Source organism: Gekko japonicus, unplaced genomic scaffold (assembly GCF_001447785.1).
Source record: "Gekko japonicus isolate JY-2015 unplaced genomic scaffold, Gekko_japonicus_V1.1 scaffold3338, whole genome shotgun sequence".
NCBI lineage: Eukaryota > Metazoa > Chordata > Lepidosauria > Squamata > Gekkonidae > Gekko > Gekko japonicus.
This window is the reverse complement of record NW_015165339.1, coordinates 49,301-76,886: the sequence shown is the minus strand read 5'-3', so window position 1 is coordinate 76,886 and position 27,586 is coordinate 49,301. Positions and strand designations below refer to the sequence as shown.

Genomic DNA, 27,586 nt, shown 5'->3' with positions numbered 1-27,586 from the left:
GCTCAGCGTCTCTGGCTTGCACAGGCCAGCAATTGCTCCCCTATACGTCTGGCTACGTCCATGACAAGAAACAAAAGCCACTTGGGAAAGGGGCTGCGGTAAGGAGCAGAATTAGGTGAAACAGAGCAGAAGAGGTGGCTGGATGCCACCCCATGAGGGAAATAGCCACAGTTCTTTGGGGGCAGGAGGGAGTGGAGATACTTCTCTCTTTCAGCCTATGGTGAGGCTTCTAGGCTTGCTGAGGGTACGGTATGTTGTATCTCACATGACTGTAGTTGGATTAGATCAACAGCAACAGAGTCTCTCTCTAATCTCCTGGCAGAAGAACCTTAGGGTTGTCATTTCCTGTGATTTCCTCCCCCCATCTTTGGCTTCTCAGACACCTTATTTGAAATCTCTCTCTCTCTCTCGCTCTCTCCCCCCTCCCTTATTGTAGATAAAGTTTGTTCCCCCCAAGCTACAAGTTGATGAATGTCTTTGATTGTATGAGATTGGGAGGTGCATCGCGACAACATGGGATTTGAGAGGCAGGGCTGCACGCACCTGCCTGTGCTCTGCTAGATTGACTACATTTTGGGGGGTGGGTGGGTACCTGATTGTTCCTGCTTTTGGACACTCAAGAGTGGAGACGGAATGGAAGGGAAGGTAGAAGGTAGGGGCTGTTTCTCTGCCTGCCCATCTGTATCTACTCCAGTTGTGATAGTGTCCATTAAAATAAATTTGTGATGATATCTGCAATGTGATTATGATCACAGCCAGAAGGCTGCGATCAAACGAGTTGCTTTAGGCATGCTGGTATCGCTCATTTTTCTGTGAACTGCATGCCATTTAACTTGTCATTAACTTGACATTTGAAGGAGTCACTGGTAAAGGTGACTTGCTTTGAGCCAAGGTGGACCCTTTGAGAAACAGAGTTCAAAGCACATGTGCAGGCAGGAAAACCAGTTACATGATCCTTTAGAGCCACCTAAGCACTAGCATTTAATAATGGTTGTACAAGAAAACAACTTTCCAAAGATAGCATCTCTTTTTGAAGGTCAGTTTAAGGTTAGCCCTGATTCTTCTTTCTGTCCTTCACTCAGGTGCTTCCGCTGCATGTGAATTGGAAGAGAGATCATTGCCTCGTGGAACTCTGGCAGAATCCCAACTATAAGATAAACCTCTTTTGATATCTAAAATAGTTTGTTATTTTGCATATATTCCAACATGTGGCTACTGCTCATCATGATGGCTGTGCAAGGAACTGTGAGTCCAGAAGAAGTCAAAAGTAGAACAGAAATGAATCCTGAACAGTTTATGAATATTGTAAGTATTACAGGGTGCTTAAACAAAGAGAGACAGTAGCAGTATCGATAACTTAGCCTTGGTTCATACCCTCAAAAAGAGCCGTGGTGTTATAAGTATTATGGAAGAACAGCTTCAGCTTAGAGGTATAATGGCCTGGCTAAACTTGGGGATGGGGAGAAGCAGGGTTTATCTCCAGTTTTGGAGGACTTTACCTGATTTGAAAAATTTGGAAGAGCAGTGAAAAAAATTCCTCTGATTGTTCTCCCATTTAGTGACATGCTTTTTAGCATTAGAGGGAAATGTGAAGAAGTGATGGAAAAAAACTCATAGGATTTTTTTTCTTTTAAAATGTGCTGAAGCACAACAATTTGCATGTCTCTCATACCTTAGCATTGTTCTGTTGGGGAGCCGTGTTGATCTGAAGCAATAAAACAAAAACTCAGAGCCGTGTTGCTCTGAAGCAATAAAACAAAGAGTGATGAAGTGTGCATGCTCATGAAATACCTAGAATTAAACCTTGTTGGTCTTAACGGTGCCTTTACCTTAGCACGGAGTGTGTTCGCTGCTTGGTTTGTCGACAGCTAAGGTATTTAAACTCTGTTCCATAAATGTGTCCATTAATACAATTTGATATGCTAACTAAGTTCTAAATGATGCATTTTATTTTTAAGCAGCAAAATAGGTTTAGGTTTGATAGGAGACTAAAGACTGCATATGTTTCGATCCCCTCCTATCCTTTCTTTTTTGCCCAAAACAGAACAGAATACTAGGAATTTTTCTTTTTCTTCATGGCTTTGAAATTTCTTGAAATTCTACATCTGAACTTGACTCCTTCCATTGTACCATGGATCAAGTGCTGGATACTCTGCATGAGTATCTAATTGTGCCAAGACCCGGGTCACATAAATGGCCCTTCAGTCATATATTTGGGAATTCGCAGGAACTGGTGCCATTCCTTCAGAGGGTGGGTTCCTTGATCTTCAGCCGACTTTAGCTTTTCACATATTCTCACAGGCATTCTCGATTTCTAAACATGGCTCAGGAAATTATCAATACTAAGTTGCTTAATACACAGGATGTTTGAGACAGTGACAGTTAACAAGCCTTTTTTCACCCCGCAGACTTAGAAGCAGATGTATAATCATTTAACAAAGCATAGTCTATTAGCAATCACTGTCAGACATGGAATCTATATTCATGTCTCGCATATGTACAAAAAGAATTGTGGACTATGGGGCATTTAATAACAAAAAATACTGTCCCTTGGTGGTGGTAGAATATACTCAAGGACACATGTTACTGAATGTATCTTATTTTCTTAGGATGATTATCATTTGTAAGAGTATTTAAAAAGTCCATTTCAGTTTATTCACATGATTTTCATTCAACGTAATTTAGGAAACCCTGGATTGTGGGTTTTCTCCCCTTCCACTGCCCTAATAAATATTATAAAACCATCAGCCATGAAAAGAATGAATTCTAAATAATTAAATACTTTCCCCCAGGGTATGTTATGAGGTCTATTGTGCATTTTTAAAGCTCTATTAGGTCGTGGTCACACGGATGTTTAGTGCGGGACTCGCAGCTGATTTCTCCCGCAGTAAAGTTTCCTGTCTACATTATTTCCTGGACTCGCAGCTGATTTCTCCCGCAGTAAAGTTTCCTGTCTACATTATTTCCTGGACTCGCAGCTGATTTCTCCCGCAGTAAAGTTTCCTGTCTACATTATTTCCTGGACTCGCAGCTGATTTCTTTAGTCTCTGCTCACATGAGGAATATAACGTTGGAGACCTTCAAACAGGCACTGTTGAAATATGCCTTTTAAAAGAACACACAATATATTTTGAGCATAATTACTCTTTTTTGAGGGCAAATGCTCATCATATATCCTTATATGTGCCTATATTTCCTTGAGCTGCCGCAAAAAGTGATATTTGCATTACTTTCAGTGTGGCTTGTGTAACAGTGTACCATGAAGGGTATATATTTCTGGCACAGGTATTCTCCAGCATGTGAATGGATGGATCTAGAGAGATACTGGATAATTTCTAGTTCTGGTGTTGTCTACTTTTGGTAGTGAACTTTGATGTAGCCTACTTGTGGTCTCTAAATATCTAAGTGGAAGTTGCCACCTTTATTGCAACAGGAGGTTAGATTGAACTCAGACAATGATTTCACTACATTGTGAACGGCACATTTGGAGGAACTTCTCAGCTTCCAACATCTGCTTTATAACTTTGCTGAAAAATGTTGGCCTAATGTTTGTTTTGGTATCCTTACAGAGTGAGAAAATTCAGTACTGGGGATATCCCTCTGAAGAATATGAAGTGCTTACAGCAGATGGGTATTACCTGAGCCTAAACAGAATTCCAGGAGGTAAAGGGGATAAAATGGAACTATACGGTAGAATTGTTGTTCTTTACAAAAACATAATGTGATGCTGTATTTTACATGAGCAGTGATTCTTCAGGAAGGCAAAAACAAAAGAGGAAAGGAAAAGGCACAGAGACAAGACCTACCTTAGTCATGCCCGAGGAACTGGGAATGCTCAGAACAATTTTTCAACCATAGATCCATTAAGTAAATGGCTTTTGCAAGTCCCTGCAGTTTCAAAGGCAACTCTTCAGGCAGGTGCTTTTTGAAAACCACAACCTGAAACTTTCCTTAGGCTTAGCAACTTAGCTGTGTAGTTCTTTGTGTCTTGGCACATGCATGGTCCTTGGCACAGGATTTTACCTTTTGGGTATTTGTTTTTTACATGATCCAGCTGGCTGAAAATGTATATTGGAGAATGTGTTGGCAGTATCATCTGAAATCTCATTGTGACTGCATAATGTTTCTAGTGTTTCGTTTCAGTGTCCTGCATAGTTCATTGTTTTTAAAGGAAGCTGGGAATTCAGAGGAGCTAGTGGTTCATGGCAATAGATTGTTATAATGTTTTTGAGCTGTACTGGTTAGGGGCAATCTTTGCGATTCTGAAGTTCTGGGCAAATGTCCAGGATGAGGTGTTGGAATCATGGGGCTCACCTGCCTTAGCCACTCCAGGCTGAAAGAGGTCACTCCATTCCAGGTGGGTGGGTATGCCTGGTGGCAGCCAAGCCAGCTCTTACCTATGTCCTGTGGGGTGGGCTTCCCTGATAGCCACTGATCCAGCTGCTACTGCCCACAAACTGAGAGCCAGTTTGGTGTGGTGATTAGGAGCGCAGACTCTAATCTGGGAGAACCAGATTTGATTCCCCACTCCTCCGCATGCAGCTGCTGGTGTGGCCTTTGGTCAGTTACAAGTTCTTTCAGAGCTGTTCTCTCATTAGCTGTCCTTGAAAGAGCTCTCTCAGCCACACCTACCTCACAAGGTGTCTGTTGTGGGGGGGAAGGGAAAGAAAACTGTAAACTGCTCAGAGAGTCCTTTGGGTAGTGATGGGTGGGGTATAAATCCAACGTTCGCCTCCTCCTCCTGCCTTTGGAAGGGGCAACGGGTAGGCACACATGGCACCACTGGGTCAGCCAGCTTATGACCTCCTATTTGATGCCTGGGGGTGGGTGGGCACATGGTAATTGCTGAGCCAGCCAGCTGCCACCCATCTTCCCTAGCCCTGGATGGGGTAGGGGATATGTGTTTGGGGCAGCCAAGCCAGACAGTTGCTGCCTGCCTACCCATGTTCCAGGGGGCAGTGTGTGTGTGGCCATTGCCAGCTCTTTTCCTTCCCCTCTGTCAGGGAAGGGGTAAGGTCAGGGGTGGCTGGGGGCCTGCCCAGCTGGGGGCTCATGACAGCCGCACTGGATGCATCTTGGCTAAGACCAACCCTGGTACTGATGACCAGGAGATAATTAGAGGATGACATTGTGTGGATGTGCCAAAAACTTTGCTCCTAGTTGGATGCCAAACCAGAGCAAAATCCTTCATGTAGAAGATACTCCTAGTGCAGAGAGAAACAGCTCAAAAGGAAAGTAAATATTTTACATGTCTGTTGTCTCCTAGCTGTGAGACCAGATGCTGAGCTGGACATTCCACATTTCCAAATCTCAGTGTATCTGTATCTGTGCAGAACTGATTTATATCTGCCTTTCTCAACTGTTTCTCAGCTACTTCTGCATTTCCTTTGTCTTATTACTAGAGTCACATTTTCTGTTCAACATGACTCAGTTCCTTTTGTTCTCTTCACCCTGGCTTCTGTTTCTGAACCCTTCTGGGCTTAAAATTTATGCCACAGTGACCTGATTCCAAGAAAGCTCCACCTGCCAAAATTGCCTCTTTTATACCACTATGAAATTATTTATGGGGGGAGTGAGCAGGTGGGAGAATCTGTGGGGTGGTAGAAGAGTTTAGCATAGACACACAACTTGCTTTCCTGTTCCAAATTATCCTCCTGAAATTGTTTTCCTGAAGATAAAATAAGAAAATGGGGTGTTGGGCTTTTAGTTGCTTTTGCTTTTTGGGGAGGGTGGGTGGGTTGGTAACATTTATCTTGCCTTAAGCTTTCTCACATCCTCCAAACCCAACCTTCTAACTACTCTGCAATGGTCCATAGTGCGCATTGCAGAGATATTAATTTTATTTGGTGTAGTGGTTAAGTGCGCGGACTCTAATCTGGGAGAACCGAGTTTGATTCCCCACTCCTCCACTTGCACCTGGCTGGATGACCTTGGGCAAGCCGTAGTTCTGATAAGAGCTGTTCTTGAAAAAGAGCAGTTTCTGTCAGAGCTCTCTCAGCCCCACCTACCTCACAGGGTGTCTGTTGTGGGGAGGGGAAGGGAAAGGAGTTTGCAAACCACTCTGAGACACCTTTGGGTAGTGAAGGGCAGGTTATAAATCCAATCTCTTCTCTTCTTCTTTATTTTTCAGGATCAAAGGCTGCTGTATTGATGATACATGCCCTGATTAAAGAGGGTGGTGGCTGGGTAGAAAACCTGTCCCATAATAGTCTAGGCTTCATCTTAGCTGATGCAGGATATGATGTGTGGATTGGCAATAACAGAGGGAATACATGGTCTAGAAGACATGAACACTTTACTATTGACCAACAAGAATTTTGGGATTTTAGGTAAGTTTATTTGGTGTAAAATTACTAAGATATAGAATTCAAGAATTCAAGGCAGCTGCAGGGGAGGTTAATGTCATTTATGTGAGATTGTTTTTCATTCATTAAAACAGCTCTTTATTTGTGCAAAATAGTCCATATGCCCATACAAGTCTAGGAGTTAAAAAGATTCCCCTTGCAATTTCTTTTTATAGCTATGCAAATCCAACGTAAATGTGAAAGAACTCAAATTTTCTTTGCAGATATGTTACTCGATTGATGGAGAGACTGCGTGCATCAAACTCCCCCCCTGCATTAAACTAGGCACCTAGAATGTCAAACAGGCACCTAGAATGTCAAACACAAAGACTCAGGGTCAAAGCCATACTCTGCCCTGAAGCTCACCGGGGTGATCTTGTGCTGGTAACTCCCTTTCAGCCCAGCTTTCCTTCTGGTGTTTTTCTGAGGACACAAAATGAAGGATGGTGGAGCCAAGGATGCTACCCTGAGTTCTTTGAAGGAAGAGTGGGATAGAAGGCCATGCCATTAAATCATACAATCGTAAAATAGTGAATAAAAGTAACATACCCAGTTGCTATTGTTACAAGGACCACGGGTTTTGCACGCAGCCTTCCTGGCATTCAATGAATCATTATTGGGGCAAGTGATGCTGGGGCAAGTGAGCAGAGGTCCATCAGTGGCTATTAGCCACAAGGCATAGATAGGGACTCTGGGGCAAGTGATGCTGTGTTCTTGGTGCTTGGGGGGGTCAACAGTGGGAGGGCTTCTAATGTCATGGCCCCACTGGTGGACCTCCTGATGGCACAGGTATTTCTGGCCACTGTGTGATACAGAGTGTTGGACTGGATGGGCCTTTGGCCTGATCCAACATTGGCATCTCTTATGTTCTTATGTTCTTATTATGGTAACTCTCTCTTTCATCCAAAGCATGTTCTTCTGTGATAGGCCCTGGGGTTCTGTGAAAACTCTGCTTGATATCCTGGGGAGCTGGTGCCAGTTAGAGAGGGCAATAGTAAGCTTGATAGAATAATAGTCTGACTCAAAAGGCAGCTTTATAGTAATGAGCATGAAATCATTATTAGGATACATTTTGTGATCAAGTCTTCATCTCTCCTCCCCTCCCCAGGTCTTTGGACTAAAATCTTACCTGTAGGAGAATTGATAAGGAAATAGAAACATGGTCCATGAATTCCCAGTCCCCCCCATTTATGCCCATTGGTCATGCAGACAACAAAGAAGACTCCTCCCCGCCTTTAAAAAGTTCCATAGGTTAGCACTGTGGTTGCCAACAGGAGAATGGGGAGGAAGGGGCATGGGGGAGGGGGAAGCTATCGGCAACAGTGTGTCCACTTCTTGGGAAAGTGATGTCATGTTTTTCTAGGAATTGCCAGAAACTCTGTGGTAACTCTATGGTTTTAATTGACCAGTTGTTCAGTTGACTAGATTCCATTGCTAATGGAACTACAGAGGAAAAGAGAGTCTGGATTACATCTTTTCTACATAGCCTATTAAGTATAAACTAAGTGTGCACGATCTGTATTGTGCACTTTTGCAGAGCAGAGTTTGTGCAAACAGAGCTTATCTGCTTGTAAATTCCACTTGTTATGTGTAGTATTTTGGATGCTTGCATGGCAGTTTGGGAGTAGGGTGAGGAGGTGCAGTGATGACCACAGCATCCACCCAATTACCGCTTCACAGTTGTCTTGTTATGTCATCATCAGCCTGAGTGGCATTCTTCTGTAGTTTTATATATGGAAAGAGAGTCCACAAGTTCTACAGGCAGATGGCTACCTTGACCATATCTTCTTCCAGTACAGAAACTTTCCCCCTTCAAACATTCTGAAGTACAAATCTAGTAACATTTAATTTATTGGACAATGTGCCACTTCATTCAGTCAGCAAAACATAGAGGTAATTATTTCTATGCTGTAGGAATTTAGGAATCTGTTAAGTAAAGGGGATAGAGACTTGTGCTGGAGAGTGTTCTACCACAGAAATGTTGTCTGGGCCTACAAAAGAAACATATGAAAGAGAGAGGATCAGATTAATACCATGTTCCTGATGTGCTATTTTTCTATGTGCATGGATGGTTTTTGTTTTTGTTTTTTGAAGCATGCATCCAACTCAGTATCTCTTGTAACCTAATATATTATAGTCTAGGGTAAGCTTTACATCTTGACTGTGTTGTGATTCTATAAAACTGATCAACATGTTCTCATTCGATTGTCACCTTAATCTAATTTATTCCAACCACAAGACATGCAATGCCAAGAAAAAACCTGCTATCCCACTATAGGGATATGAAGACCACTTAATCATTTTGTCTGTTGTGTTTCTGTGATTACTTTGGTCTTCACAAAGCAACAAGTAATCATATAAACATAACAGAATGATTAAGCGGTCTTCACATCCCGACAACGGGATAGCAGGATTTTCCCTTGGCATCACATGGCTTCCTTCAGACATTTTGGTCTCCACAAAGCACCAAGTGTCTGAAGAAAGCCCAGAAATGTACTTCATACTCACTGGTGTGTGTGTTTTGTTTTTGTTTTTAGTTTTCATGAAATGGCTATCTATGACCTTCCAGCCTTCACAGACTTTATTCTGCAGAAAACTGGACAGGAACAATTCTATTTTGTTGCCCATTCTGAGGGAAGCACCATAGGTATGTGAAGAACATACACTTATGTAGAAGATGAATGTTTTATCAGTTGTTGGCTATGTTTGTACTCTCATCTTTATTACCATAGACCAAAGGCAGTAGAAACAGAGAGAAAACATTGTGAGGTTTACCGTACACCAAAGATCAGGATGGGCATGGGATATTGTAGTTCTTAAACAGCTCCTGGCTAGTGGCGGTATGCCGATTTTGGCACAGCAGGATGGTCACTAGCTGATGCATCGGTCTGAAAATCTGAGTGCAGATTTGTGTCCTACATTCACAGACAAAGAATTTTTGCACTGAATATCAACACTCTTAACTTTAGTTTTAAAGCTATCATATTGTTCCATCATCCATGAAGTGTTTCTTGTTTTTCCAGCCCTGTTTGCATTTTCTGTACTGCCCCAACTTGCTTCAAAAGTTAAGATGCTTTTTGCCTTGGGACCTTCATATACACTTCAATATAGTATAGCTCCTCTTTTGCAGCTGCTACGCTTACCAGACATATTTCTGAAGGTTTGTATGGAAACATTTTTTTTCTATGTCGTGATTAGATTAGTGATGACATGTTTCAGGGTTGTGAGCCAAACAAGCATCTAGCAAGCACATACACCCGTCTGGTCTGAACACTTTCCAGAATGTTGCTTTTGGAAGTATATAAAACTGAGGACACCTCTTAGGAAAATCCAAATCCAAAATTATGCAATTCCTTTGCTTAGGATCAACCAAAATGAACAAACAAACAAACAGTGTGAAAATTTTGGAGTTCTCCAGAATTCTTAATCAGACTGGATGTTAAAAACACTAAAAGGGGGGGGGGGAGATATATTTTTTAAGTCTCAGCATAGTGTCAACTGTTGCAGTTGCTGCAGCTCTTGATAAACAGGTCACAGCCATGGTGCCTCCCAAGGGCCCTGCAGCAGCTCCCAAGCTAGGGAAAAGATATCTGGGGGGGAGAGAAACAGAGAGAAGGAAGGATGGTCTGAGGCAGGGGGAGAAAGAGAAAGAGGGGGATTGTTTGCAGAGGGAGAGAAGAGAAAGAAGGGGGATTGTTTATAGGAGGGGCAGAGAAAAAGAAAAAAGGGGGGTTGTCTGTGGGGGGAGAGAAAGAGAAAATGGGATTGTCTGAGGGAGGGGAAGAGAAGTAGAGGGAGGAGGGGAGAGAAGGAGGGGGCAGATTGAAAAAGGGTGGGGGAAAGAGGGGGACATTGAGAACAGCTGGGAGGTAAGTGCGGGAAGATTAACATACAAGGGGTGAGGGGAGAAAGGAGATAAGGAATGATTTCTAGAGAAGGGGGGAAAGAAAGGGGGGAGTCTGACATAGAGGGGTGAGGGAAGATTGATGGCTAACGGGTGGGACTGGAAAGAGGGGAGAACTTTGACGGAGAATGGGAGAGAGGGAAGGAAGCAAAGGCATGTCCACCTGCAAGTTTCTTTCAGGTCCTGACTTGTAAAAATAATAATTCCAGATTCATAAAAGCCATCAAACATAGAAAACATTTTTAAGATAAAAGCACAGCATTAAAGAAAAAGATAAAACATTAAGGCATGAGGAAACTTTTTAGTGTTTATACATATAGCCTACCAAGAAAAGTACATAAATTTTGGCATCTCAGGTGTTAATGAGGAAGACCAGAGAGAAGTTTTAGATATTCCTTTCAAGTAAATAAAAAGGGTTCCTAGCAGAGAATTAGTAGGGCTGTAGAAACATGGCAGAAAGTGAAGAGGACGTCAAGAGCCTCTTGTTCAGGGTGAAAGAGGAGAGCACAAAGGTTGGCTTGAAACTCAACATCAAAAAAACTAAGATCATGGCATCCGGCCCCGTCACTCCTTTGCAGGGGTTGTTTCATAGAAAAAGAGCTAGGGGAACTCATTAGCATAACTCATTAGCATATGCCACACCCCCTGGCATCACCGGAAGTGTGTCATAAGGCCACACACCCTGCCCCCAACGGTCCCGGCCGTCGCTGCCGGCCTTGCAGCTCCACTGCCGAGCCCCATGAGGGGCCTGGTGGTGGACCTGCAAGGCTGGCGGGAGTGCAAGGAACTCCCGCGAAGGCCCTCCCTGGCCCCAGGCAGGCAGGGGTGGGGAGAGGCAGAGAGGAAGCAACTTACCCTCCCTCTTCTCCTGCCTCCTCCTGGCTGAATGAGGGCCGGAAGCGGGGCGGCCGGAAGCAGGGACGTGACTTCGTCATGTGCCCCGCCCCCCGTACCTCACCCGTGGGAACTGCAATCCTCCGCGATCCCCCCTGAAATGACCTCTGCTCCTTGGCAAATAGAAGGAGAAGTCATGGAAGCAGTGACAGACTTCATGTTCCTGGGATCCAAGGGCAGACTGTGACAGCAGCCATGAAATTAAAAGACGCCTACTCCTTGGGAGGAAAGCGATGGTGAACCTAAACAGCATGATAAAAAGTAGAGACATCACCCTGCCAACAAAAGTCCGTATGGTCAAAGCAATGGTATTCCCAGTAGTAATGTATGACTGCGAGAGCTGGACTATAAGGAAAGCCGAGCGCGGAAGAATAGATTCTTTTGGATTATGGTGCTGGAGAAGACTCTTGAGAGTCCCCTGGACTGCAAGGAGACCAAATCAGTGAATCCTAAAAGAAATCAACCTTGACTGTTCCCTGGAAGGCCAGATACTGAAGCTGAAGCTCAAATACTTTGACTACCAAATGAGAAGGGAGCACTCACTGGAGAAGACCCTGATCTTTCCCAGGAAAGATTGAAGGTCAAAGAAGAAGGGGACAGCAAAGGATGAGATGGTTAGACAGTGTTATCAAGGAAACGAACATGAAATTATGCAAACTCCGGAGCACGATGGAAGCCGGGAGGGCCTGGTGTAATGTGGTCCATCGGGTCGCAAAGAATCAGACTCGACTGTGCGACTGAACAACAACAACAGAAACATGCAGAACAAAGTGCAGAACAGCAACAAATAAGCAGAAATGCACATTCACCAGCCAGTCTAGCTTGTGTCCTGTTCGTCAGTTGTGATGTGGGAGCTGATCATTTGACAGTTTGTTAATCTGCTTCTAAGCAGTTTGTGCCCACTGGCTCAGTTACAGGCTGCTTCTTGCAATTGCTGCTCCCTGCCCTCCATCTGCATCAGCTGCCACCTCCAATTGTTAACAGGCACACAGTTAAAAGAAAAAAATTTTTTTTTTAAGTTGAGACTTACTACTTGGGTTTCTCTGTGTGCCTTCTAACTCAATCACTCAGTATCTGCCTTTGAATCTAGACAATCCATCTTGCAATCAGTCAATCATCTTTTGCAATTCCTTTACAATAAATGCCACTGACTGAAGGTTTAAAAAATCAGTCAAAATATCCTCGGTAAGGTTATAGAGGATGCATCTGAGTTAACAGGTGCAGAGAAAAGACAAAATGCAAATGATTTTATGCATGATAATTAGATCTCTTTAATTACCTGACTATAGCCTTGGGGGATAAGTACATCTTCTCTGGTGATCAAGAAGATTTAGCTTATGAACTGAGCAAGCTCAAAAGCATCTGCAAGCCACAACAGACATTTGTCTCATTATCAAGGCATGACTTCCCCATCACCCTATAGCACATGTACAATGCTGCTCTGCAAAGTGCCTGAGATGAATTTTGACAGAAAATACTGAGGCAATCTGAGACAAACATGATTACCAGGTGGATTAATCTTGATCGAGCTCCCTAACTTTATGAGAATCAAACTCCTGATCCAAGGTTTCTCCATTCCATTCCTCCATTCTTACACCCTTGTTGGGTGTAAGGCAGAGTGCATCTGATCCAGTGGTTGCCTTGTGCCTACAAGAGTTCCTACATGTATACAGAGCATTGATAATAAAGGTCCCCCCCACCTTCAAGCCAATTTTAAATGCAGCTCAACTTGAGCAGTTCAGAGCTCACCCAAACACCAAAATAGAGTGGCAATCCCCTTTGTATGCAACTGTGTATGTGTATTGAGAGAACATCAAAACATTGCACTAGGCCAGTGATGGCGAACCTTTTAGAGATCAAGTGCCCAACTTTAGAAAAAACAACTCATACATTAAGTTAAGATGATCCAAACAAAGTAAGGAAAGCAATCCCAAATGCTTTCATTTACTTAAAATTATTTGGCAGAGAATTCGACACTTTAATGATGGTCTGGGCCTGGCTGGGGCAATGGCACGGGGGCCCACAGAGAGGGCTCTGAGTGCCACTTCTTGCATCCGTGCCATAGGTTTGCCACCACTGCACTAGGGAAATAAAATCTGAAATAATTAAACAAAAGCTATTATGTATTACTGACAAGAATTAAGAGATATGTTTGAGAGATTTAGGTTGCAATCCTGTGCACACTTACCTGGCAGTAAGCGCCACTGAACATAGTGGGACATTCTTCTGAGTAGGTAAGCATATAATTAAAGTGGGAAGAATAATCCTTTTCATGTCTTTTGTTTGCAGTTTATATTCGGTACAAAAGTGCCACTGAACATAGTGCGACATTCTTCTGAGTAGGTAAGCGTATAATTAAAGTGGGAAGAATCATCCTTTTCATGTCTTTGTTTGCAGTTTATATTCGGTACAAAAGAATTAAGTTTGCTGAGCCCAAGACTGAGAGCGTTTGTGTCCCGAACATGCGGCTACAAACTGATAGATGTACTCTGCAAGCAAGCTCTTTTTCTTGTTGGTGGATTCAATGAAAAAAATCTGAATACGGTATTTTTGTGCATTCTTTAAAAATAGCGTTTTTAGTGCTGTGTATAAACTAATAGAAGGTACAGAGATTGAAGGGTGTGGATGCCTCTCTTGTTGGAAATTAAGGCCTTTTTCAAGAGTATGTCAGATGTAGCTCTTTTACCATCAACAATTATATGAGCCAAAGGCAGGAGATATGATTGTGAAGACCAACCTGCAGTCAGAAAAAGCAAATGTCTTGACTAGGGATGTAAAAGAATTTTGCAGGGTGGTTGGTTCAGTTTAAAACCTGTTATTCTGAATAGGTTCTTTCTTAAGCATTGGGAGAGCTTTTCAATGATCAAACATGTGAGACTCCCATTCAAAATTCAAGAGGAAGACAAAAGTCCATAAAGACATCACTTTCTCCCTTTTTTGACACTTAAAGTGGATTGTTTATTTCATCATATCATGACAATCTGTTTTCTTCTCTATTATTTTAATTGCTTTTTTAATATAGATGGGTGGTTCCTTATGTTTTGCATAATAGCGACCAATTAATGCAGAAGAGTGACTCTTAGTTTGTCCTTGGTTACTGCAGAACCTTTTTAATTTCCCCTGCAAAAGCAATTTAGTTTGCTTTTATTCAGAGACTCCTGCTAACTCTGTTATTGATAGTATTTTTATATTATCCTATATTTTATGATATATAGGCAAAATTGTCACAAAGCAAAGAATTTTATGTTGTAAAAAGAGATTTGCAGCATCAGCAAAATATGTAATTTTTGAAATGATATGCAATCTCTCTAAAATATATTTTGGTGGGAATGATAATAAGGGGTTTATCTCAAAAAGTATATTACAGAGTAGGACAAAGTACAGAAGAAGGCAACCAAGATGATTAAGGGATCACTTTTCCTATGAGCAAAGGCTGAAGAACCTTGGGCTGAGGACAGACTGGCAGTATGAAGCATGAGGGAGGCGGGGCAAAAAGACCCGGACCAAGTTGTGCCGGGGATTCTCGGTCGCACTGCACTTACTGATGTGGGAGCATACTGGGGAGGAGGCACAAAGGAGCGTTCGCACTGTTGGCCCGCCCCTGGCGGAGGCACGCCCGTAAGTGGCTTTTTTTCACTCCGGCGACATGCTCCTATGCACATAGGCACATAGGCGCAGCACCGCAGCAATGCTGCTTGTTTGCGGCTTTTAGTGTGTACACTTCCGGGAAGCGGGATCAACACGCCCTCCAGGGTTTGCTACGGCTTTCACCTGGTACTTTTTTAATGTAATAGGGAATCATCATAGGACGCGTTGAGTATGGCTGGGGAATGCCTGAAAGCTGTGGCTGTTTGAACTGGCCCCTTTAATCCATTTGTAAAACGTGCCGATATTGGGCCAAACTGCCAGTCTAAACTCAGCCTTGGACTTTTCAGTTTAGAAAAAAGATGACAGACTAGGAACATGTCAGAGGTTTATAAATAAACATGAGGCAGAAAGAGTGGCTAGAGAGAACTCCCCCCCCTTCTGAAATTGTAGAAGTCAAGGGCACCATTGAAGTTGATGAGCAACAGATTCAGGATGGACAAAGGAAATACTTATGGATTAAAATGTGGAATACTTTGCCAAAAGATGTAGCCATGACACCAAACACAGACGCCCTTAAAAAGGGATTGGACAAATCCATGGAGAATAGGACCATCAGTGTTTGCTAGCCTTGGTGACTTTGATATCATTGTGAACTATTCTCAAAAGAGCTAGGTAACTTTGCTTACTTCACACTCATCCCATAACCAGTAATGAATGAATGTTTCCCTGTATAGATTGTTGCTCAGTGAAAATGGTCCAGTTGATAAAGATTCCCTGAGCAGCTTTTTTTTAGCTTAGCAGCTAATACCCTGTTGCTGCTTCACACAACCCCCGTCATAAAAATGTCATATGACTTGCAATTTTTTCTAAATAATATTTTCTTTATAGAGCCGGGTTGATGTGTATACAGCGTTATTTCCAGATTATACTTCTGTGAAGCAAATAATCCACTGGGGCCAGGTAGAGTTACTGATTGTAAATGTATCTCTTGAACAAATCTGAATATCTGACTGCCTATAAAATGTATTAATGTATTCGATTTTTATCCATTCTTTTATCTAAGGAGCTCAGTAGCTTTGCCTCATTTTATAATCATAATAATCCCATTTGGTTGCTTAGGCTGAAGGAGAGAGATTGAGCAAAACCAGACGGGAGATTTAAACCCAGGCATCCTTGGTCATGGTCCAACACTCTTAAGTACTACACCACACTGACTCTATATTTCCTCTAATAGTACAATATAATAACTTTCCTTTTTTTTAATGAGAAAAGAATAAGAGTGTCCTGCAGCTCTAGATTCTTGATTTGATAGGAACCTCATACTGAATGACATAGTGTCTGGCCTATGTTCAGAAACATCTGCCTATTCAGAATGTTATTTTCATAGACTGAATAAAAGGAAATGGAACACTAAAAATAAATGAAAGAGAAGAAATATTTCTATGTCAATTTAGTTTCAAATGAAAAAAGAACTCTTTTGGTGAAAAAACACTGAAATAAATCCATGTAGTGACAAATTTCCTGACCTGGGTGGCCAAGGGTACCTCAGTTTCACCATATCTTGGAAGTTAGTTGGTATTTGGATGGGAGACCATATCACGGCTCAGGTGGGGTGTCACCTGACGCTGCCACCACTCTGGTTCCAGGCTCCCTTGAGAAGGCCCAGAGCACCCTCCCAAGACCTTCAGACCTCCCTTGTGGCCGAATAATACGTGTGAGGATCAGGCAGAGTCTGGTAACAGGCGTGTCCCAGATCAGAGGAACATGCACTATCTGCCTCACTATCCAGTTGACCCAACAGCTAGAACATAAAGAAACCCTTTTCACCACACCTTACCAGACCCTTACTTGGTCTTGCAAGCACCTTCAAACAATGGGGCTTCCTTAAGCCCAAAAGCAAAATAATAATATATTTTTTTTCTCTGCCAAGGCCAAATGGCACTCTGTCTCACCAGGGTCCAAAATTAGTTCATCCCACCGCTACAGCCACCATGTCACGGCTCAGGTGGGGTGTCACCTGACGCTGCCACCACTCTGGTTCCAGGCTCCCTTGAGAAGGCCCAGAGCACCCTCCCAAGACCTTCAGACCTCCCTTTTGGCCGAATAATAGGCATGCGGACCAGGCAGAGTACAACAAGGAAAACAGTTTATTGTATAGGAGGTCAAACAACAAGGTGCAGAATAATAACAGTAAGTGGGTGAAAAGAAAAGAAATCAAATGCCCTAACACATCTAAATATATACTGTCCCTAGCTCCCTATTCCAAGTGGCACTAGACTACTCACCCTTCCCTCAGGATGAGGGTCTCTTCCCTGCAGCAGGCTTCCTTTTGGCTCTGTTCCCTTTTGGAAGAAGAACAGCTTTTCCTGCTGCACCAGATCTTTTATTCCAAGCCCTCCTCTTTTCCTATTGGTCAATTTTGGCTCCATAACCTCTCAGGAGCTTCTGGGAGTTGTAGGTCCAGCCTCACCAACTGCTAGCCAGGCTCCCTGGGCCTAGTAGGCCTCTGGTGGCACAGCCCAGATCATGACAGACGATCAAGGAAACCTAGGGTTGCTACACAGAGGCAGGCAATGGCAAAGCACCTTTAACATTTCTTTCCTTAAAAACCTTATAGGGGCACCATAAATCAGCTGCAACCTGATGGTACTTTCTGCCACCAGTGATGAATTCACTGTTCAGAATCCAGTTCTCCTTTTGTCCTTGTACAAACTGATCTGATATGGGAGTTTATTAGACATAAAATTAAGTAAAATAATTTTTGAAAAGGCCTTTGGGGTTGAACTGACCACACCACTAGGTACCATGGCAAAAGAAATCAACCCTTTCTTAAACACATGCAACAAAGATGCTAGGGCTAATGCAGAAGACATTTTTGTCAACTTTACTTTCTATGCAAATTTCAGTTCCTGTTTCAAAGGAATTGGGGTAAAAACTGTTTAATCCAGGTTAGGGTAGACACAAGTGATGCAATAAAAATGCTTCATGAACAGTCAGTGGATACTGAGGGCTCTAGTAAATCATCTTGAAGAGACCTACATGAAGTGTGTCCCTTATATCCATTTGCAGGTATGGCACAAATGCAATAGAGGTATAGTGGAAATCTCTCCTCAGTCATGTGGTGTAGTGGTTAAGAGCGATGGATTCTAATCTGGGGAACCAGGTACAATTCTGCACTCCCCCCTCCATGAAGCCAGCTGAGAGACCTTGGGTCAGTCACAGTTCTTTCAGAGCTCTCTCAGCTCCCAAAATAAGTCTAGCTCACCACCTAGTGGTGCATAACACTTAAAGAGCTAGAACTTCAGACTGCAAGAAAATCTTAGGATCTCCTGGCTATACTACACACAATGCCATACAATAATTATTCATTATTATCTCTTTAACACGCTGACCTAAAGGGCCGGAATGGAAAATGTGCTTCAGCTCATTATTTATTTATTTATTTATTTATCCATCCCCCTCATTTATATCCTGCTTTTCACACTGAGATTCAAGGGGTATTACACAAGTATAATATTACAATCGTGAACAGTGCATTGTGTAAAACATACAACCCACAGTGAATAAAACTGGATTACAAAAATCAGAGAATAATGCATGTAAATACGAACCATGCAAATAAGATTGCCAGGTCTCCTGCTATGGTGGGAGATCTCCCACCAACAAACCTTTCTTCCCATCAGCGGTTAGTGTGACAGTGGAAAAAAAACTTTTATAAAAGTTACCAGCATTGTGGTTTTACTATAGAGTTTTCATCAATTCCTAGAGTGATGTGACCTTACTTCCAGATGTCTCTAAGAAGTGATTTCATGCGATGCCCCCTTGTCCCCGCCCCCTCTCTCCTGATGGCTGCCAGTCATTGGCTGGCAACCCTAAGTGCCACAGAGCTTAGGATCTCCTGGCTATACTACACACAATGCCATACAATAATTATTCATTATTATCTCTTTAACACGCTGACCTAAAGGGCCGGAATGGAAAATGTGCTTCAGCTCATTATTTATTTATTTATTTATTTATTTATCCATCCATCCCCCTCATTTATATCCTGCTTTTCACACTGAGATTCAAGGGGTATTACACAAGTATAATATTACAATCGTGAACAGTGCATTGTGTAAAACATACAACCCACAGTGAATAAAACTGGATTACAAAAATCAGAGAATAATGCATGTAAATACGAACCATGCATCAGCAGTTAGTGTGACAATGGGGAAAAAACTTTTATAAAAGTTACCAGCATTGTGGTTTTACTATAGAGTTTTCATCAATTCCTAGAGTGATGTGACCTTACTTCCAGATGTCTCTAAGAAGTGATTTCATGCGATGCCCCCTTGTCCCCGCCCCCTCTCTCCTGATGGCTGCCAGTCATTGGCTGGCAACCCTAAGTGCCACAGAGCTAGATTTTGAAATTGCAGAACAAAGCAATCTTAGGAATGTGTGCTGGAAGAATTATCATTTCAATTTTCATATTGTAATTTTAAAAATGCAAGGTGTATTGGTTTTAAGAATTCCTGGAAATGTTGTTGTATCATGAAGACTCATCAGGTTCCATTTTTCCCCTCCATCTGCCTGTTGTATTTCTTGAGAGGAAAATGGCAGTTTTCCTGTGAGGACATTTCCCCCCTCTAAATGGTATCAAAATATGAGGGAACATAGCATCCCCCCTAATACTCTTTAAGTTTCAAATGCCTTGGACAAAGGAGTCTGATTTGACAGCCCCTGGAATAAGGTGACCCCAGCCACCCTCATTGAGGGAAAAGGCTCAAAAAAAGGTTGCAGGTTTTATGGAACAGTTTTTGGGTTTTTTTAACCAGACTTAGTAACTGCAAGTAAAAGTAGTCCATCCACAATGCCTGTTTACTGAGGCATTCAGCCCCCCTGCTGATTTTGTTGTGGAGAAATAGGAGAGCTTCATAACTGAGGCAAGCTTGTGTCTCATTGTGATTGGTTTGTTGGGAGTGGTGGAAGGGGGTGGGTGGACCATGGGGTCTATCTTTGCAGGGGCACATGCTGCAGAAACGTATTCTTATGCAAAGCAATGGAAGGGCAGGAAGATTTTCCTAGCGTGAGATCTTCAGCCTAGGAATGATCATGTCAAGCTCTTCATTGAAGGTTTTGATCATGGTCTGCCATTTTAGCAGGACCCTTCTTGAGGATTAAAGACAGAGACCTCAGGCAATTTCTTTATTATGAACAAAATGTCAATGGCACTTCCTTCAAAACAAACATACTGCAAAATCAAAAGTCATATAAATTAATTGTCAGTTATGTAGTAAATATATGTGATATTGTGAGGGTGCAACACATGTACTTAACTGTTGTGTGTGTTTATTTTTCTAGTTAATTAAAACACGAGAAACCAGGTACTTTGACTATGGCTCAGAGAACATAGAGAAATACAACCAGGTATGGGTGTATAGATTTTTATGTTTGTGTTTTGGAGGGAGATGAAATTACATTGGGGTCTCTAAATGAATCTTGTATTTTAAACTAAGGGTGCACAAAGCTGTGATTTTTTTTGGTTTCTTTGATAGTTCTTTAATGTTCAAGGAGCCCTGCTATATGTCTCCTTTGTTTCCCTCCAATAACCACATGTGACTGACCTGCTGAGAGTTAGAGAGTTTTACAGATCTTTTATTCATAATATATGCTTATCACCCGATAGCTTTAAGTGAGGTCCCCAACCTTTTGAGCCTGTGGGCATTTTTAGAATTCTTTTTTTTTATTATTATTATTTTTTATTGGTTTTCTACATCAACATTAAAGAACATACACATACACATACAGACATTAACCAATACCCTTCACCCACAATAATCTCCATTATTTCATTCCGTTTCACAATTAGCCAAACATTACCTTAAGAAACTCATTGACACCAATAAACCTTTCAAGGCATACATCTGCAGCCACCCCCCTCCTTGCCAGGGAAACGGGGGGGCCGGTCAAGCCTCATGCTCTTGGTCTCCCTCCAGGAGACCAAGCGGGGCCACCTCGAACCTCGGGGGGCTCCGTAGAAGCACACGCGAGTCGGGCTGCCCTGGGAGCTCCCAAGGGACGCGCCCGTTGCGCAGCGCCGCACCGCCGGAAGTCCGGCATTTTTAGAATTCTGACACAGCAGGGTCAGTGCAGATACAAAATGGCTGGCACAGATGGTGGAGCCAGCCAAGAAATGATTGCCACAGCATTACTTCAGTTACACAGTGAAGATCCTTGTGCTGTGTTGGCAGCTGCTGCTAAAGCAACATTTTTTTTAAAAAAAAAATCTGCACAGCCAAGCAAATCTCCAATAGCCAATTGGAAGCTCTACCTGGCCCTGTCCACTTCCCCAAAATACTTGGCAGGTACCAAAAAAGGTGTCAGCAGGTGCCAGGACACCCCTGGACACCACATTGGGAACCCCTGATTTAAGCTGCCCCACAGAGGAATAAAAATGATCCTTCCATAAGCAAGAAGCTCCTTGTACACACATGTATGGATACAGATCAAAGCCATATCATTTTCTGTGGGAACTCATATCCAAAGTTTTTCCTTTAATTTCCATTGGGAATCACTGAAGATTGCTGCGTCTGAATATACTTTGTGGATGTTTACACATATCTATAAAATGCTGAATCCAGCATGATTCTTGAAAAAAATGATTGAAACAGATTTATAACCGGGGGTCCATCAAGTCGGCTAGCAGTTCAAGGCCTTTTTTTGAATTTAATTATTACAAAGATGTTTATGAAAAAACTTTACCTGTGAATTTCTACCTGTCTATTTTAGGGGTGTGCAAAAAAATAATAATTCGGCCCGATTGGCATTCGGCCGAATTGGGCAGAATCAATTTCGGCCGGCAGAAAGACTCCTGCATAGGGGTGTGCGGAAAAAAAAAATCAGCCTGATTTGGATTCGGCTGAATTGGGCAGAATCAATTTTGGCTGGCAGAAAGACTCCCGCATGTCAATTTCGGCAGTACCAGCGGATTCGTGAGTCTTTTGGCCAGCCGAATGTCAGTTTCGGCCCCATTATATCCTATGGGCCTTTGGAGTCAATGGTGAAAAGATTTTGGGGGCTGGAGGGGAGGGGGTTTGAGGGAGAGTCTCCAAACTCATAGGGTAGCTGCTGGAGCCTCTCCTCAAGATACTCACCACGTTTCAAGAACATTGGACCAGGTGGTCCAATTCTACGGGCCCCAAACAGGTTGCCCCTATCCCCTCAATTGTTCTCTATGGTGGGGGAAAAGTTACTTTCCCCCCAGGGTGCTGTTAGTGGCTCTGGGGAAGAGGGGTCCAATTGCTTTGGGACATGGGGGTTTATGTGGGGAGAGGCTCCTGAAGCTACCCTGAACATTTGGAACTTCTCCCTCACCCCCCCCCCATAGAGAATAATTGAGGGGATGGGGCAACCTCTTTGGGGGCCCACAGAATTGGACCCCCTAGTTCAATGTTCTTGAAATGTGGTGAGTATCTTGGGGAGAGGCTCCCGCAGTTATCCTGTGAGGTTGGAGCCTCTCCCACAAACCCCCTCCCCTCCAGCCCCCAGAATATACCCTATGTTTTCGCCATTGACTTCCATGGCCCATAGGATATAATGGGGCTGAATTGCCACCAAAATTCGGCGGCAATTTGGCAGCAAGTCAATTCAGATCCAGAGAATCTGCATCGGCCTGCAGCCCGAAAGGGGCTCGAATGGGCCATTTTCGGGAGGGCATTTGGTTCAGACGAACCAAATGCATATCCCTAGTCTATTTAATTGTATCATAGGAAAATTTGTTCTGAGTAATGTGTATGTTATCTCTATAAATCTATATATCATTGGCTTTTTGGTGGTTGAATTTGGGCACATAATTTTTTTCTTGTTTACTTTAATTTCCTCAGACATTCCATTTCCAAATTTACTTTAAATTTAACTTTAGGATGAATCAACATAGTTGGTTCCCAAACACACATATACAGTTATGTGTGGAACTTTCCTGAGACATTTTGCTAGTCTTATTATACCTCCTTTGGCTTCTCCTGAAATTTCACAGCCAATTCACCGTGTGTAGTAATATATCAATTATGTTCTCATTTGCCTTTTTTCCCAGACCATTCCTCCCTTGTATAGAATAGAAGACATCACGGTCCCAGTAGCAATATGGACTGGAGGTCAGGACTGGGTTTCCCAACCAGAGGAAGCAGAACAGTTAAGCTCTCGGCTGAAAAATGTCATTCATTTCAAGTATTTGCCTGACTGGAACCAGTGGGATTTCATTTGGGGCCTTGATGCTCCTCAACGGATGTACTCAGAAATTCTGGATTTGATGGAGAACAGCTGAAATGGTTTGAGATGGAAGATTTGGTTTTGTTGTGTCACCTGTTTGCTTCAAAAGGATAGTCTTGTGGTTTATATTATTTTAATGTAAAAGTGTAAGTTTTCCAGCTGGTGGATTACTTTCATTCTTAGAACCCCAATTTCATCTCTTTCCAAGCTCTACTAACAAGAAAACGTACAAATATCTGAGAGTCCCAGGTCTGAAATCTTTACTTTGCCATGGAAGCTCGTGGGGTGACTTTAAGCTAATCTCACACTCTCAGCCTAACCTGCATCACAGGGTTGTTGTGAAAATTAAATGGCAGAGACCCATGTAAGCTGCTTTGGATATAAATGAAGTAGAAAATAAAACACAATATGATATTGAACTACGGTAGTTGTATTCCCTAATATGTTCAACCTGCCAGGTGTTTACATCATGCATTCAATGTAATACATTTTAGTATTTGTAAAAAACCACGATGCTTGTGTAAACATTTCTTGCAAGTTTACAGTCTATAGTGTTTCATTTATTTTTAATATTTATATACCACTTTTCTGAAAACAATGATCACTCAAAGCAATCTTAGCAAAGCAAACAAAGAATCCCCCTAAATCAACCCCCAAATCACTGTATGTCCAGGGTCATGCACCCAGGGCTGGCTCCAGGTCTTTTTGTACACTAGGCAAGGCTACCTTCTGGTGCCCCCCCTGCGCCCAACAATTATGGGGTTGCCAACCTCCAGGCAGGGCTTGGAGAGAAGGTGGGGGCGGGGGGCTTGCCTGGATCCACTTGCCTGGATCAAAGCCCCAATGGGTGCATGCAAAGCATGGGTGCAACCCCCCAATCTATCCATTTTATCCTATAGAGGTTGGTAGAAGGTGGCAAATAGTTGGAAGGAAGGAGTAAAATTGCTGGGGGGGTCATTTTCTAAGGGGGAGAGGAAAGGACTTGGCTTCTCTTAAACACCCCCCCCCCGGGAGGAATATCTTGCATGTCAAAACAGCCTCTTTCAGGCTCGGATTGCGATCTAGCATGTGGCGACCAGAGTTTTGGGGGGTGTGTGGAAAGAGGGTGATTCTCTCGCTTGCTGTTAACTCTCCGTCCGACCTTTTTCCCAAGGGAGGGGGGCTTCCTGAAATGGGGTGCATCGTGCAGGGAACCTAGGCATCCGGGTACCTCTTGCTGGTGGCAGCGGCTTTATTTTTGGTAGCATCCCCCAGAGATCGCTGGTGGAGGAAACACCCTATCAGGGAAAGCGGGTGCCGTTCCAGCATAGGGAGGGTTAAAGGGGGCGGACCGGAGGGGGGAGACAGACACATCTCCCACCAACCGCAGGATTCAAATTCAGAGCCAGACGCATGACAACGGGCGGATTGTGGAAGGCCCGTTTAATGTGGAGTGGAGGAGGGGAGAGAAGGGGGGAGTGTTGGAGGAGACTTCTCGGACGGCTCAGAATAGGAGTGAAGATGGGGAGAAGGCCGGGAGGAAAAGGGGATCCCATTTGAGTGTTGTTCCTCGCTGACCCATCGTCCCCGACCTCGGCTTCCCAACGAGGTGGGGAGCGGCCTTGCGCAGCACTGAGCAGTCCGCACTGGGCCTGGCAGCTGACATCCAACCGAGGGGCGGTGGTGCCTCTCGAAAGCGCATCCCCACTTCCCGGTGCCCCTCCCACGCTCCATCTGGCACCCCCATGATGGCCCTGTGCTCTAGGCGAGAGTCTAGCTCGCCTAGTGAGCGAGCCGGCCCTGCATCCACCCTGAGCTGCAAGGAGCAGCCAAAATGCTGCAGGCCCTGGCACTGACACTGAAGCTTGAGACTGGTGCACTGTCCCCCCAGTTAAGAGGACAAATGGATGTGTGGTGCAGGGCTCATCACCACAGAAGCTTCTGGGTCTGGGGCAAAGTCCTGCAGGAGTATGGGTGGGGTGGCAGGGGCAAAGGCCATAGACCTCAGAGAAACTCAGAGGAAGGGGAGTAGAGGAATCATCAGAGGAGACGTACTGCCTAAGGAAGAAAGGGACAGAAAGGGAAGAAGGGCATGATGGGAGGCAGAGAGCGATAAAAAAAAAGCCTTGAACACCAGCAGAGAAGGAGAGCATGTGTGACATCTGTTGAACACATACCGCAGAACCATAGGGACGAAGGGACTCGATGGGGAGTTCCCTCCACCCACCTTTTTGAGGCTGGAAGGCAGGGAAGGCGTCAGGCCAAAGGACAAGGGCAGTTAGCTCTCTGTGGAATTAGCAGGAACTACCACATTGTATTAACAAAATCCAAAAATAACAGAAGACCTTCTTTTTATGGCCAACATGCAGCAGTAACAATAAACAACAGTGAACTACCAAAAAGCTCTTCCAAACAGTTTAGCCTTGCAATGTTTTCTACACAACAACAAAAATGGCTCTGTCCACATTTCTTTTGGTAGCCCATTGTGAAGGACTGGGGCTGTGTGTCAGCTAGCTGCCATGCTTTCTTTGTTTTCTTTCATCCCTGACTTTTGTGCAGCTGCACATGCTTGCTTTGCTTAGCTAACCCCTCCTTAGTGTCAGGGTTGACTCCCATGACTGCGTAGGTGCGCTTGGCGGGTTGGGCTGGACTTCTTGGCAGATTTGGCACCTCCGGACCCAAGACTCAATCTCGGCATCGATTCCCGGGCCAGGGCTTTCATCCTCACTATGCCGGGGTGTGCCTCATGGAGAGCCCTGAGGACTTGCTGTCTCAGGGTGTTAGGGAACACGACTCGGTCTCCCCACAGGAGGCATCCTTTCAGCACTGATAGCTCATCCTTACGGGTGCTAAAAGCTGTGAACTCAGCCCCTGGGGCAGATGCAGGCCAACCCCTCACCACCCAGCCCAAGACCCGGGAGATGAGCGGGTCTCGGGTCAACTAGGCCGTGATGTCAGCAGCATGCAGCGGAGGCTCCGGAAGATTCTTAACAAGCAGGACCCCCGGTGCAGGAGCGGGATCAGCATCGGCGACAGGCAGCGGTAGCCGGCTTAGAGTGTCAGCATGGCCCAGCTGGTGTTCCAAGCGGTACTGGTAGCCCGCCAGAAAAAGTGACCACCGGAGTACTCGGGGCAACAAGACTTGGGCGTTTGCTTGTCGGCAGCCAAAAAGCCTAAGAGGGGCTTATGGTCCATTACAATTGTAAAAGGGCGCCTGTAAACGAAGTTGTGAATTTTTTTCACCCCTGCTACAATAGCCAACCCCTCTCTGTCGATTTGTGCATAGTTGCGCTCTGCAGCTGTTAATGTTCATGAGTAGTAGGCCACGAGAACCTTGTGGCCATCAGGGAGGACATAGCCGAGCACTGTGCCGACGCCATAGGGAGAGGTGTCGCACACAAGGACAACCGGGAGGGATTCATCGAAATGACTAGAACGTTGTTCGAAATTAGAAATTAGAAGCGCTTTCACCCCTCTGAAAGCCTCCTCCTCCCTCAGGCCCCAGATCCAAGGGGCTGACTTATCCAGGAGCCGGTGTAGGGGCTCTGCTACCGCGGCCTTGTGTGGCAAAAAGGCGTGGTAAAAGTTTATTAGTCCCAAGAACACCTGTAGTTCTGCTCTGCATGTGGGGGCGGGAGCCTCCATGATGGCCTTCACCTTGTCCTTCGCTGGATGAAGGCTGGTAGCGTCTACCCTGAACCCCAGGAAGTCCACCTCCGAAACCCCTAGGAGGCACTTCTTCCGTTTCACTTTGAGGCCAGCCGAGTCAAAACATTGCAGGACGGCGCGGAGGCGGGAGGCGAAGTCGTCGGGGGATGCTGTGGCAATCAAGACATCATCAAAAAACGGCATCATTCCTAGGATCCCTTTTAACAATGAGTCCATTAGTTGTTGGAAAATCCCCGGGGCTACGCTCACGCCGAATTGTAGCCTCTTTACCTTAAAGGCCCCCCTGTGCGTGACTATGGTCTGAGCCGTGGCCTCGTCGACCGGCAGCTGTTGATAAGCTTGTGTCAGGTCTAGTTTCCCAAAAATCTTAGCCCCAGCTAGCGAGGCCAGAACATGACTAACGACCAGGACTGGGTAGGAGTGGTTGTGGAGGGCCTTATTAATTTTGCATTTGTAGTTCGCACAGATGCGGACTTTGCCGTTGGGCTTGAGGGGGGTCACGATGGGCGTTTCCCATAAAGCATGTGGAACTGGCTCCAGGTCCCCTTGCGCCACCAAATAGTCCAGCTCCGAATCAATTTTTGGCCGGATGGCGAGTGGAGCTGTGCGGAACTGCATGCGGATAGGAGCCACCAGGGGGTCTAACTGTAATGAAACTGGGGGGGCCCTTGTAGCAACCCAAAGCCCCATCGAAAACAGCCGGGAACCCCCTGCAAATCTCCGAAAAATCCCTCAGACCACATTTAAGCACCCCACCGCCCCATTTACGCACCCCACCGACTCCAACCGTGATGCCCAGCGGCGCAAAACAGGACCGGCCAAACAGACTGACCAGGTTTCCTTCCACCACTATCAAGTCCAGCAATCCCTCAAACCCCTGGAACTGTACCCGGAACGTCCCCACCCCCCTTATAGGAACTGGGTTTCTTTGGAAGTCCACCAAACTCAAATGGGA

At 44.4% G+C, this 27,586-nt stretch overlaps 1 protein-coding gene across 1 annotated transcript; it reads left to right on the top strand.

Annotated features, from left to right (window-relative positions):
* The first annotated feature begins 1,223 nt into the window (after positions 1–1,223).
* Positions 1,224–23,293, top strand: LOC107109846 (lipase member M-like). The gene is made up of 9 exons (XM_015410556.1): positions 1,224–1,305; positions 3,570–3,663; positions 6,131–6,329; positions 8,882–8,991; positions 9,368–9,504; positions 13,540–13,686; positions 15,619–15,690; positions 20,077–20,142; positions 22,808–23,293. The coding sequence occupies exons 1-9, from the start codon at positions 1,225–1,227 to the stop codon at positions 23,036–23,038; spliced, it is 1,137 nt and encodes a 378-aa protein (XP_015266042.1). The 5' UTR covers position 1,224; the 3' UTR covers positions 23,039–23,293.
* Positions 23,294–27,586: the final 4,293 nt, after the last annotated feature.